The sequence below is a fragment of the Oryctolagus cuniculus genome, chromosome X (genome assembly GCF_051225735.1).
Source record: "Oryctolagus cuniculus isolate XC-2025 breed Fujian yellow rabbit chromosome X, ASM5122573v1, whole genome shotgun sequence".
Lineage (NCBI taxonomy): Eukaryota > Metazoa > Chordata > Mammalia > Lagomorpha > Leporidae > Oryctolagus > Oryctolagus cuniculus.
The window spans coordinates 32,768,033-32,781,851 of NC_142888.1; the positions used below are offsets into that span (position 1 = coordinate 32,768,033).

At 50.9% G+C, this 13,819-nt stretch overlaps 1 protein-coding gene and 1 pseudogene across 1 annotated transcript; both read right to left on the minus strand.

Annotated features, from left to right (window-relative positions):
- Positions 1-2,670: 2,670 nt before the first annotated feature.
- Positions 2,671-4,759, minus strand: LOC103351827 (lysine-specific demethylase RAD23B). The gene has a single exon (XM_051827060.3). It carries the CDS (start codon positions 4,511-4,513, stop codon positions 3,521-3,523), a length of 993 nt encoding a protein of 330 aa, XP_051683020.3. The 5' UTR covers positions 4,514-4,759; the 3' UTR covers positions 2,671-3,520.
- A 5,882-nt stretch (positions 4,760-10,641) lies between these two features.
- LOC149119592 (lysine-specific demethylase RAD23B pseudogene) lies at positions 10,642-13,299 on the minus strand (annotated as a pseudogene).
- Positions 13,300-13,819: the final 520 nt, after the last annotated feature.

Genomic DNA, 13,819 nt, shown 5'->3' on the forward strand with positions numbered 1-13,819 from the left:
TTTGTGCTACAGTGGCACAGTTGAGTAGTTGCCAAAGAGGCCATCTGGCCTGAATACCCAAAAGTATTTAATTTCTGACTTTTTACAGGAGAAGTGTGCCAAGCCTAGCCCTACGTAATTATGTCAGTCAACAGTATAGAGGCTGGGGCTATAACCACATGGGCTGCCCTGGCTTCTACCGGTGACCTCTTCCATGGCTGATGAGTTAGCATTTTCAGGTTGGTAATTCAGGGAGATATGAGAAACATGGTCAAGCTGTAACCAACTCTAGCCCAAGACAGAATATCGACCAAGCCTCATATCTTCATTACTCTTTGCTCTCCTTTCATCCAACCATCTACTCTCATGCTTTCCTCAGTTCTGACTTAACACCTCTTTTCCCTATCTTTGCATTTTCCCAGGAAGAAACACTGAGGCCCAGGTATGTTTGCCTTTACTTGATAGCTAATGATGCAGAACATGTCACCATGTCCATATTTGCTATCCATGTATCCCATTTGCTGAAATGTCTCTTTACATTCTCTGCTCATTTTCTAATTAGATTGTTTTTACTAAACTGTTGGATTTTCAGAATTCCTTATATGAGGGATTTAAAAAGGGGCTGGTATTGTGGTGCAATAGCTTAAAAACCACTGCTTGTGATACCAATATCCCATTATCAGAGTGCTGGTTTGAGACATGGCTAATTTGCTTCTAATCCATCTTCTTGCTAATGCTCCTGGAAAAACAGCAGATGATGGCTCAAGTACTTGGATCCCTGCCACACAAATGGGGGACCTGAATGGAGTTCCTAGATTCCTCGGGGTGCTTTGGCCCAGACCTGCCTATTGCAGACACAGGGAACATGAAATACCATATGGAAGGTCTTTCGGTTGCTCTGCTTTTCAAATAAACAAATAAACAAACAAATATAAATATTTTAAAAAGTCTGTGGAAATACATATTATGAAAATCCATTATGAATCTGAAAATTTTGCACTAAAATAAAAATTTTAAAATTATTTTTATTTTATTTGAGAGACAGGAACAGTTAGCCACCACTGTTGTTCCAATCCTGAATGAGTCCTAATTTCACTCCTGGCAGCTCCACTTCTCATCCATCTCACTGCTAATGTTGCAGGAAGGCAGCAGAAGATGGCCTGAATACTTGGGCCCCTGGACCCATGTCAGAGTCCTGGATCAAACTCCTGGTTTCTGGTTCTGGCCTGGACCAGCCACAGCCATTATACTCATTTGGCAATGAACCAGTGAATGGAAGATCTCTCTCTCTCTCTCTCTCTCTCTCTCTCTCTCTCTCACTCTGCCTTTTAAATACATTAAAAAAAACTCTTCAAAGAAACAGCATTATTGAGATATAATTCACATTAGATTCACAAATCAGAAGTGACAATTCAGTGGTTTCTAGTGTATTCACAAAGGTGTGCAAATAGCACCATAATTCAATTGGCTAACATTTTGGTCACCACAAATAGAACTTCTCTGCCTACTCCTCAGGGCTTTTCTCCCCCCAGCACCAGCTCTAAACTGCTACAGTTTGTTGTCATTGTTTTTGATAATAAGTTTTCTTGGAATATGACTCTTCACCTTATATTTTCCAAAGTCCTTTCCAGCCACATCTCCCAATCCTTGCAAAGATCTCAACCCTCTTGCAACCAGTGAAAATGATGGCTCACAGTATTGTCTGCCTACTCTTGTTTATAGTAAAATAACTCAGGAGACTTAATGGTAATAGATTCTTTTCTAATAAAGCACAACATTTACAAATATCATAAACCCAGGTTTGAAATGCATATGTAAATTCTGAAATGAATAAGCATTACTTGTTTTTTTTAAGATTTATTTATTTTATTTCAAAGGGAGAGTTAGAGAGACAGAGGTACAGAGAGAGGTCTTCCACCTGGTTTACTCACCAAATGGTCACAACAGCCAGGGCTGGGCCAGGGAGAAGCCAAGAACCATCTTCTTCTGCGTCTCATGTGGGTGCAGTAGCCCAAGCACTTGGGCCATCTTTGGCTGCTGCTTCAGGGCATTAGCAGGGAGATAGGTCAGAAGTGGAGCAGCTGGAAATTGAACCGGTACCCATATGAGATGCTGGCACTGCAGATGGGAGCTTAACTCACTATGCCACAGCACCAGCCCCATTCATTGAGTTTTTAAACAGGCAACCCTTTGACTTTCGACTTGCTCCTAAATAAATTTCTGCTGAGGAAACTGCAAGGGAGAAGGAAGGGAAGGCTACATTTCTCCAAGGGCTTTTTTTTTTATTAAAGATTTATTTATTTATTTGAAAGTCAGAGTCATACAGAGAGAGGAGAGGCAGAGAGGGGGGAGAGAGGTTTTCCATCTGCTGGTTCATTCCCCAGATGGCTGCAATGGTTGGAGCTGTGCCTACGTGAAGCCAGGAGTCAGGTGCTTCTTCCTGGTCTCCCATGTGGGTATAGGGGCCCAAGCACTTGGGCCATCTTCCACTGCTTTCCCAGGCCACAGCAGAGAGCTGGATTGGAAGTGGAGCAGCTGGGTCTTGAACCAGCGCCCATACGGGATGCTGGCACTTCAGGCCAGGGCATTAACCCACTGAGCCACAGCACAGGACCCTCTCCATGGGCTTTTATCATGGGTTTGTATCAAAAAAGGCACACATCCATTCTAAAACATGGAATAGTGTTTTTAAAACTTTATTGTAATAAAACTATAAAGCACACAAATATTAGCCACATCCTCATTTTAAAAAAATACTAAAAGCAAAATCACTGTCTATACATGTTTACTCTCCTGAATCAGTTAAAAAAGAACTCACATTCAACTCAATAATAAAGAACTTTTAAGATAACAGTAAATATTCTCATATGAAGAACAGGTTCCTTTCTCTCCTTACCCACCCCAGGTAGGTCACATGAAAGAACAGGCCTCATAACATATTTAATTTCATACCTACATGAAGCAGCAATAACCATCAATAATCTGACAATACTGCTTGTAGATGCTGTAACATTTTTGGCAATTACACAAAGCCATTCCTTAGTATTGCCATGAAACAGAGACCTTACAGTCTAGAGAGTGGAGAGGGTTTCCAAAACCAATGTGACATAAATAGAAACCAAGGCAACAACTAGTCTGGATACAGCTGTGGCTGACTTGACTGAACACAGGGAAACCCAAATAAAGTTATTTAGTGTTTTATGTAAGTCAGAATAAAGAAATAAAGAAGAGGGACAGCAGTCACTTGAAGGGAAACTAAGAAAAGGTTAGTTGGTGCTTCACAGGAGAAATGAGGACCTGCAATGGCTGCTGGTGGGTGGCAGCCTACTCTGCACACTGTGTGGATTTGAGGCACCTGCTGGTTGAAGCAGCCAGGCAGGGTATCTCTCCCCACCCTGCAACGTGTGACTCCCGCCCCTGCCCCAACATCTAGTTCTGATGCCAAGTATGGTGAACCTAAGGCCAAGTCATCCAAGACGCGGTAGGAGACAAAGTCAGCGTTAACAAATGGCATGAAATGTGAGCCACAGGAGAGTCCCTTTCAGTCCTCCTCCAAGTCCTGCTCGAGCAGAAAATTGGCAGCCCACTCCTCATTCTTCTCACAAGCAAAATATGCTTCAACCACAAGTCCCTGAGGAAAGCCCAAAGCCTTCAACCTCTCTATAGCTGCCAATTCCTGGGGTGTTACTTCCACATAGCTGCCATCTTCTGTTGATGCTTCTTCGGTTCCCGCGCTGTCCACTCCTCCTCCTTCATGGCCAGCTTCTTCACGACCAGCTCCGCTGCTACCGGCTTGAGGGGGCTCGACCTCGGCCGCACTTGCCCTGTCTCCGGGGAGTCCCATTAAAAGATACTCCACGGCTCTGTGAGGGTTGTTGAAGCTGGCTCTCAGGGCTGCAAGGACCTGCTCCCGTTCGTAGCCCATGGACACGATCTCGGCGACCATTTGCTCGGAAGCCGGACGTGTCAGCAGCGCCCTTGCTGCCTGCTCAGACGGCTGGGCCCGAGAGGAGGGTCCCGCGATGGCGTCATCTGGTGTGGGGCTTGGAGCCCCTGGCGGGCCTGCCTGCTGCCCTGCCGCTTGAGGTGACGCAGGTGCACCAGCAGGTGCAGGCTGAGCCGACGCTGTACTGGATGCTGACACGGAGGCAGGCGCGGACTTGGCACGCGTGGAGGTGGCAGGCGCGGCGGGCAAGGCAGGGCCGCGCGCTGGGGCCCCAGCACCAGCCGATGCCGCGGTGGCAGGATGGGACTGCCCAGCTGTGGCCGTGGCCGTGGCTGGTGCTGCTGTGGTCGCCGCCTCGGGTCTGGCCACCAGGACCGTCACAGCGTGGTGCTCGTGGATCTGACAGTCTCTGAGCACAGCGTCGTCCGGGAGGACGCGGCCCGCATAAAGGAGCTGCTGCCCCGCTACCGGAAAGGCATCTCTGCCCTGCTCGGCTTCAATTTTCTCCTTGAGGGCCCTCACCGTCTGGCCGGGGTCAATGTCGATGTGGAAGGTGAGCTGCGGCCCGGCCTCGAGGGTGAGCCGCATGGCGCCGCCGCGCAGGGCCGCGGCCTGGTCGGCTGGCCGGGCTGGGGCGCGTGCTGGCCGCCGGGCAGGCGGGCGCGAGGCCTGGCGGGGCGGGCACCGCCGCGCTCCTCACACTGCCTCTGCCTCTGGCTCTCGGGACCCTGCGGGGGCGGGTCCCAGTCGCCCTGCCCAGCGCGCTCTGCCCTGCCCGCGGGGCCTCCTTCCGTGAGCCCCGGCCTCCGCAGTGCGGGCCCCTGGCTCAAGATGGCCGCCGTGCCGCCGCCAGCCCCTCCCCCACCCAGGAGTAGCCGTTGCTCCCCGCGTGACGGTGGCCGGGAGGGGCCCTCCCACGCCCGGACGCTCCTTCGCCACCCACCCGGTCGCGGTGCTCGGCCTCACTCGTCCATGCACTCCGAGCTCCCGGGGCCTCTGTCTGGGCTTCTGGTGCTTCGCAGCCTCTTTTAGATCCCTTTGGGGGACTGCTAACCTTTCTAGAACTTTCTCCGTTTGCTAACTCTGTAATAAGCTCTGGAACATTGTATCCCTTTGTGCACATCCAAGTTCTGTTCCTGCACATTGCTCTTTCTCCTTTAAATATCTGTGCAGTCTCTCTTGCCACCCAAGTGTAAGGTATGCTATGGAATCCCCCTTGTTTCACCTCACACTGTGGAAAAAACACCCATGGGCTCATTTATGCCTCAGACACCATGCTCTTAACAATGCTCTGAAAGGATGAAATCTATCTGATATAGTTCCATTTGTTGACTTGTAAAAATATTTTCTCATTTTGCAGGTAGAGTGATACAGAGAGGGACAGATATATAGAGAGGTCTCCGTGGCATAGCTCAGAGCCTACGTGTACAGCATAACTGTGGCTATGCAAGGCTGAAGTTGGAGCCAGGAACTCAACCCAGGACTGTTTGCTGGTGGCAGGTGTGCAAGCCCTTGGGCCATCCTGGGCTTGTTTCCAGGCCCGTGAACCGGGAACTGGATGACAAGCAGGGGAGCTGGGCCTCACTGCACTCTAACATGGGATGCTGGCTTCCTTAGTGGTTTGCAAACCCACTACAATAGTCCCTTGATATTCTGTTTGCATTGACCTATAGAAACTGTACATATTCATGGGATACCATGTAACTTTTTATTTATTTATTTGAAAGTCAGAGCTACATAGAGAAGGAGAGGCAGAGGCAGAGTAAGGAGAGAGAGAGAGAGAGAGAGAGAGAGAGAGAGAGAGAGAGAGAGAGATCCTCTGTCCTCTGCTCCACTCTCCAATTGGCGGCAATGGCCAAAACTGTGCTGATCAGAAGCCATGAGTTAGGAGCTTCTTCCAGGTCTCACATGCAGATGCAGGTGCCCAAGGACATGGGCCATGTTCCACTGCTTTCCCAGGGCATAGCAGAGAGCTGGATTGGAAGTGGAGCAGCTGGGACCCTAATCATTGCCAATATGGGATGCTGGCACCACAGGTGGCAGGTAAACCTGCTACGCCACAGGACTGGCCTCCATATAAATTTTTAAATATAAACTAACCACCTTTATTATTTTTTATTTTAATATGTGCAGAGACAGCAAGAAGAGACAGACAGAGTTTTCTCTTCTTACATATGCATCCCCAAACCCTGGTTAACAGGTAGGGCTGTGTCACAGAAGTCAGGAACCAGGAACTCAGTCCATGGATCCCATGTTGGTGTACTTGAGGCAGGAGACAGGGACAGACACATCTTCCATCTACCAGTTCACTCCTTCAGAGCCCACAGACCATGGCTGGCCTGGCTAAAGAGCATCTCATAGCTGCATTCCCACCTCACAAGTTTGTGGTAGGGACAGACATATTGATCCATCACCTGTGCATCCCAGGTGTGCATTACTATGGATCTAGATTTGCAGTGAAGCCTGGACTTGAATCATTTATGTCCATGTGGGACTGACATCGCTAGAGCAGCCTAAACTAATGCTCCAAGTGCCTGCCCCTGAATTCTTCTATTTGTTGCCTTGTGACGTGGGTTTCCAAAATATTCTCATACATTCTATGACTGAGTCCTTTTGTTACATGAGTGGTTTGCACATAAATTGGCCAGTCTATTGCCAGTCCTTGCTTATTTGATCCGTGATGGGTTTTTGCAGAACAGGCACAGCAAATTTCCTAGTTCAAATGATTCCTTTGAAAATTGTTGGATGTTGCTTGAAGTTTAACATCTAAGAAGTCTTTCTCAAGTCTTAACTCTGAAACTCCTTCCTGTGATTTATTTAGAAAATCTGTAGTTTTGTCTTCTAATTTCAATCTTTGGCATGTGTCGCTCCCCCTCTTCATGGAGGAACGACACAGGACCCTGCGCTGTTCTTTTGTCTGCTCGGCCCTCCCCGGGTTTGCTGCTGGTTCTTCCCGGGTTGGCTACCGTCCCTTCCACCTCCGTGGAAGGGCGGTTCCCCCTGCCACTTTCCCCACTTCCACAGGGGAGCGGCACACCGCTGGCCGGCTCTCTCGGGGGCTGCACAGGTGTTCCCTCAGATGTTCCTGGTGCATGTTGTCTCTCTCCTCCTTTATAGTCCTCTTCCACCAATCCCAACTTGGCTACCCACACGCCGAGTACGCTGCTCTCCTCCAATCAGGAGCAGGTCCTACAGTTTATTGGTTGAACTGGAGGCAGCTGTGTAGAAGCTGTTTCTCCCTTCTCAGCGCCATATTGTGGGAGAGCAGATGCATAGAATAAGTCTTAATTCCAGTAACTTAGTCTAGTCCGGGTTGCTCCCCACAGATCCCCCTTTCTTTTTATTTTTTGGCGTTGATACGCGCCTGTCTTTGGTGCCCCGTGGCACACACTCTGCTCTGCTTGCTGGAGTTGCCCACAGGTGCTTACAAGCCCTACCAATCAGGCAAACCGAATCCGGGTCCTCTCTTCGCCATGTTGTGAGGAGGTTTTTAGGCGCTGATGCGTGCCTGAGTTCGGTGCCCTGCAGCGCATGCTCTGCTCTGCTAGAACTGCCTGCAGGTGCTTACAAGCCCTAGCAATCAGGCAAACTGAATCCAAGCCTTCTCATTGCCGTATTGTGGGGAGACTTATTGGTGTTGATTCGTGCCTATCTTCGGTAACCTGCAGCTCATACTCTGGTCGAGCTGCCTGCTGGTGCTTATCGCCTTACTAATCAGGCAGACTGAATCCAAGCCTTCTCATTGTGGTATTGTGGGGAGACTTATTGATGTTAATTCGTGCCTGTCTTCGGTGACCTGCGGCGCATAAGCTTCTAGCCGCCCGCAGGTGCTCACCACCTCCCTAATCAGGCAGACCGAATCCAAGCTCTCTCATTGCCATGTTGAGGGGAGGCCTTATTTTTCTCTATTTCTCTATCTCCGGGCATTCCTATCTCTCCCATTTTACTTCTATCTGCCAGCATTCCTATTTCTCTCATTTTACTTCTAAACTTCGTTTCTCTTATCCCCACGGCTTCTCGGCACCTGCCCCGAGGCTGCATCTCGGTGCCTCGCCCCGCGGCGGGTTCCCGGCTCTGCGCTGCTTCAGCCCGCGCTTCTCTCATCTGCCCGGCCTCCCGGCGCCCGCCCTACGGCGGGCTCCCGGCTCTGCGCGGCTCGGCTTTGCGCGCTCCGCGGTCTCCACGCCCTTCGCGCCCACACCACGGCCTTCATGCCAGCCCCGCGTTCCCTATCTACTTGTGCCCCGCACGCTCTCTCTGCGCGCGGCAGCCTCCGCGAGTCACACAGCCCCAGCTCACGTTTCCGCCACTGGTATTCAATCTAAGTTCCCCGGGCTAACCTGGCGAATTCAACCTAGCTCACGCGTCTGCGCCTTTCGGTCTAGCTTCCCGTCCTTTGCTCCCCGGGCTAATCTGATGGATTCCAACCTGGCGGCCAACGTCTCTGCCTCTGGTTCCAGATTTTCGCCTTTTGCTCCCCGGGCTGACTTAAAGAATTCCAAGCTGGCTTATGTTTCCGCCTCGGCCTGCCCCCGCAGCTTCAATTTCCCTAACATTTTTCTCTACCCGGTATGTTTCCCTAAGTTTTCTTCCAACAATATTCCTCCCTCATTTCTCCTGGCTTCTCCCCACAGTCCGTATCCGAGTCTGTTTGTTCTAGCTTTCACTTTCGCTTTCGACCTTAGAGATTTCTCCCAGCTTCCCCCCGTAGTCCGTATCTGAGTCTATGCCTAGGCTTTTGATAGCTTCTTCCGGCACCTTTTCCGTCCGGCTTTTCCCTAGGCTCTTTGCTAGTCTCTCTCTCCGGTATTTTCCCACTTCTTCCCGTTTCTTCCCTCCTAAGTTTCCTATCCGAGTCACGGCACCATTATGTCGCTCCCCCTCTTCATGGAGGAACGACACAGGACCCTGCGCTGTTCTTTTGTCTGCTTGGCCCTCCCCGGGTTTGCTGCTGGTTCTTCCCGGGTTGGCTACCGTCCCTTCCACCTCCGTGGAAGGGCGGTTCCCCCTGGCCACTTTCCCCACTTCCATGGGGGAGCGGCACACCGCTGGCCGGCTCTCTCGGGGGCTGCACAAGTGTTCCCTCAGATGTTCCTGGTGCATGTTGTCTCTCTCCTCCTTTATAGTCCTCTTCCACCAATCCCAACTTGGCTACCCACATGCCGAGTACGCTGCTCTCCTCCAATCAGGAGCAGGTCCTACAGTTTATTGGTTGAACTGGAGGCAGCTGTGTAGAAGCTGTTTCCTCCTCTCCCAGCGCCATATTGTGGGAGAGCAGATGCATAGAATAAGTCTTAATTCCAGTAACTTAGTCTAGTCCGGGTTGCTCCCCACAGGCATGTTTCAATGAAGCAACTTTACCAGAATCCAAAAATTTCAAGAAATTCAACAACATGAAAACACACAATCCAGTTAAGAAATGGGCACATTACTTGAACAAGCATTTGCAAAAGAGGAAATTCAAATGACCAATGGGAACATGAAAAAATGTTGAGTATCACAGCTGTCAGGGACATGCACATCAAATCCACAGTGAAGTTTCACCTCACCCGCGTTAGAATGTCTTTCATAAGGAAGTCAACAAACCACAATCGTTGGCTAGGATGTGGGAAAAGGTTCCCAACCCACGGTTGGTGGGAGTGTAAATTGGTACAGCTGCTGTGGAAGACAGCATGGAGATACTTCAGAATTCTAAATGTAGACCTACCAGATGACCCAAACATCCCACTCCTGGGAATTTACCCAAGGGAAATGGAATCAGCATATCCAAGTGTTAGCTGTACCCACATGTTTACTGCAGCTCAATTCACACTAGCTAAGAGAGGGAATCAACCCAGATGTCTGTCCATTAACTGAAGTCTGGATAAAGACATTATGGTATATGTACACTATTGAATAGTACACAGCAGTATAAAATGAAATCCTGTCATTTGACACCAAATGGATGCAACTTGAATCTGTTCTACCTAGTGAAGTAAGCTAGTCCCCAAAACAAGTGCCATACCACAGCCTACTCTTGTTGACAGTAATATTTACAGGTGGTCTCAGTAGTAACAGATTCTTCTCTAAGAAAGCGCTGCATTTACAAATACCAGAAAGGAGATTTGAAATACTCGTCTGAATTCTGAGCTGGCTCACCACTCAGTGGGTTCTAACTGGGCAGGTCTCTCACTTACGAGCAATTTCTGCCCAAGAAAGGCAATAGAGAGGGGAAGGGGATGCTGCTCTTGTGCACGGGCCTCAACAGTCATCAATTCTCAGCGGGACACGTCCACAGCAAACATGCAAGTGTGGCTTTAAAACTTTAGTGTGGGGCCCGTCCTGAAGGCACTGCAGGCTGTGCCTCCACCTGCTGTGCCAGAATGCCATGAGGGCCCTGTTTCATGTCCCAGCTGCTCCTCTTCCAACAGGCCCTCTGCTGATGGCCTGGGAAAGCAGTGAAGATGGCCCAATGTGTGGGCCCCTGCACCGGTATGGGAGACCCTTAGGAAGCTTCTGGTTCTTGGTTTCACATAGGGTCAGCTCCTGACATTGTGGCCATTGGAGAGAAACCACTGGGTGGAAGACCTACTCCTGTCTCTCCCACTCTCCCTGTTTTTTTTTAAAAGAAGATTTATTTGTTTATTTGAGAGAGTTATACCGAAAAAGGAGGGAGGGAGGGAGGGAGGGAGGGAGGGAGAGAGAGAGAGAGAGAGAGAGGGAGAGGTCTTCCATGCTCTGGTTCACTCCCCAATTGGCTGCAACGGCTGGAACTGCATTGATCCGAAGCCAGGAGTCAGAAACTTCTTCTGGGTCTCCAACATGGGTTCAAGAGCCGAAGGATTTGGGCCTTCTTCTACTGCTTTCCCAGGCCATAGCAGAGAGCTGGATTGGAAGTGGAGCAGCCGGGACTGGAACTGGCACCCATATAGGATGCTGGCATTTCAGGCCAGGGCATTAACCCACTGCACCACAGCACCGCCCCTCTCCCACTCTCTATCTGTAATTCTAACTCTCAAGTAAATGAATAAAATATTTTCAAAGCTTTATTGCAATAAAAGTATAATGTACACAGATATTTGACACGTGTCATTTTTCTTCTAACAAAAAAGAAAATCAAAGAGAACAGCAACATCACTCTGCCTTTCCAGCTATAGTTACTCCAATCACATTAGACATGGATCGCATACATTCCAATGACAGAGGTATTTTTTAAGATTATTTATTTGAAAACTACAGTTATAGAGAGGCAGAGGGAGAGAGAGGTCATCGAGCCAAAATTTTACTCCCCATATGGCTGAACAGATGGAAGAAATCTATTTCTCTCTCTCTCTCAGCCTCTGCTTCTCTGTAAGTCTGACATTCAAATATATAAATAAATTTTTTACAAACATTTCTATGGAGGAGACACTGTTTCCAAAACCAATGTGAATTAAAGAAATAGAAAGAAGGGCATTACATTACTCTGGGCGTACTCTGGATGGAGTGCACTGAAAACAGATTCCCAGCAAAATGACTTAGTTTTGTATCCAAGACAGAAAGAAGTAATGATAGGATAGTAGAACACAGAAAGGAAACCTAGGAAAAGTTGAAGTTGTTTCAAAGAAAAAACGAAAACTACAATTGTGGATGGAGTCCACTGCAAAGGGAGAAACCTACAAGTGACTTGGTGCTTCACAGGAGAAATGAGGACCTGCAATGGCTGCTGGTGGGTGGCAGCCTACTCTGCACACTGTGTGGATTTGAGGCACCTGCTGGTTGAAGCAGCCAGGCAGGGTATCTCTCCCCACCCTGCAACGTGTGACTCCGCCCCTGCCCCAACATCTAGTTCTGATGCCAAGTATGGTGAACCTAAGGCCAAGTCATCCAAGACGCGGTAGGAGACAAAGTCAGCGTTAACAAATGGCATGAAATGTGAGCCACAGGAGAGTCCCTTTCAGTCCTCCTCCATAGCCAGGTCGGATAACAAACTGGCAGCTAAGATCTCATTCTTCTCACAAGCAAAATATGCTTGTATCACAAGGCCTTCAGGAAAGCCCAATGCCTTTAACCTCTCTATAGCTGCCTGTTCCTGAGGTGTTACTTCAATGTAGCTGTCATCTTCTCTTACTGTTTCTGCAGTTTCTGCATTGTCAACTCCTTCACCTCCTCCTCCTCCTTCACTGCCATCTTCCTCCTCCTCGGTAGTTAGCATATGAACCAAGTACTCTTGGTACTGTCTAAGTTGATCTTCTAATTGAGGATCCTGTGGACATAAGCGTTGCAGCACTCCTGGAAGCAAAGATGGGAAGTGCTGAATGATTCGTCTCAACTCTTCAAACTCTGGTAAATTCCGTAAAACATCCAGGGGGTGTCCTCCAGAACCCGATGTCGCAGCCCCTTCATCTGCCTCCACCGCTGAAGACCGACCAGCTCCGCTGCTACCGGCTTGAGGGGGCTCGACCTCGGCCGCACTTGCCCTGTCTCCGGGGAGTCCCATTAAAAGATACTCCACGGCTCTGTGAGGGTTGTTGAAGCTGGCTCTCAGGGCTGCAAGGACCTGCTCCCGTTCGTAGCCCATGGACACGATCTCGGCGACCATTTGCTCAGAAGCTGGACGTGTCAGCCTTGCTGCCTGCTCAGACGGCTGGGCCCGAGAGGAGGGTCCCGCGATGGCGTCATCTGGTGTGGGGCTTGGAGCCCCTGGCGGGCCTGCCTGCTGCCCTGCCGCTTGAGGTGATGCAGGTGCGCCAGCAGGTGCAGGCTGAGCCGACGCTGTACTGGATGCTGACACGGAGGCAGGCGCGGACGTGGCACGCGAGGTGGCAGGCGCGGCGGGCAAGGCAGGGCCGCGCGCTGGGGCCCCAGCACCAGCCGATGCCGCGGTGGCAGGATGGGACTGCCCAGCTGTGGCCGTGGCCGGTGCTGCTGTGGTCGCCGCCTCGGGTCTGGCCACCAGGACCGTCACAGCGTGGTGCTCGTGGATCTGACAGTCTCTGAGCACAGCGTCGTCCGGGAGGACGCGGCCCGCATAAAGGAGCTGCTGCCCCGCTACCGGAAAGGCATCTCTGCCCTGCTCGGCTTCAATTTTCTCCTTGAGGGCCCTCACCGTCTGGCCGGGGTCAATGTCGATGTGGAAGGTGAGCTGCGGCCCGGCCTCGAGGGTGAGCCGCATGGCGCCGCCGCGCAGGGCCGCGGCCTGGTCGGCTGGCCGGGCTGGGGCGCGTGCTGGCCGCCGGGCAGGCGGGCGCGAGGCCTGGCGGGGCGGGCACCGCCGCGCTCCTCACACTGCCTCTGCCTCTGGCTCTCGGGACCCTGCGGGGGCGGGTCCCAGTCGCCCTGCCCAGCGCGCTCTGCCCTGCCCGCGGGGCCTCCTTCCGTGAGCCCCGGCCTCCGCAGTGCGGGCCCCTGGCTCAAGATGGCCGCCGTGCCGCCGCCAGCCCCTCCCCCACCCAGGAGTAGCCGTTGCTCCCCGCGTGACGGTGGCCGGGAGGGGCCCTCCCACGCCCGGACGCTCCTTCGCCACCCACCCGGTCGCGGTGCTCGGCCTCGCTCGTCCATGCACTCCGAGCTCCCGGGGCCTCTGTCTGGGCTTCTGGTGCTTCGCAGCCTCTTTTAGATCCCTTTGGGAGACTGCCAGCCTTTCTAGAACTTTCTCCGTTTGCTAACTCTGTAATAAGCTCTGGAACATTGTATCCCTTTGTGCACATCCAAGTTCTGTTCCTGCACATTGCTCTTTCTCCTTTAAATATCTGCGCAGTCTCTCTTGCCACCCAAGTGTAAGGTATGCTATGGAATCCCCCTTGTTTCACCTCACACTGTGGAAAAAACACCCATGGGCTCATTTATGCCTCAGACACCATGCTCTTAACAATGCTCTGAGAAGGATGAAATCTATCTGATATAGTTCCATTTGTTGACTTGTAAAAATATTTT

Bases quoted from the DNA above. Each gene is read 5' to 3' on its own strand.
- LOC103351827 (XM_051827060.3), bottom strand. From the start codon at position 4,513: ATGCGGCTCACCCTCGAGGCCGGGCCGCAGCTCACCTTCCACATCGAC.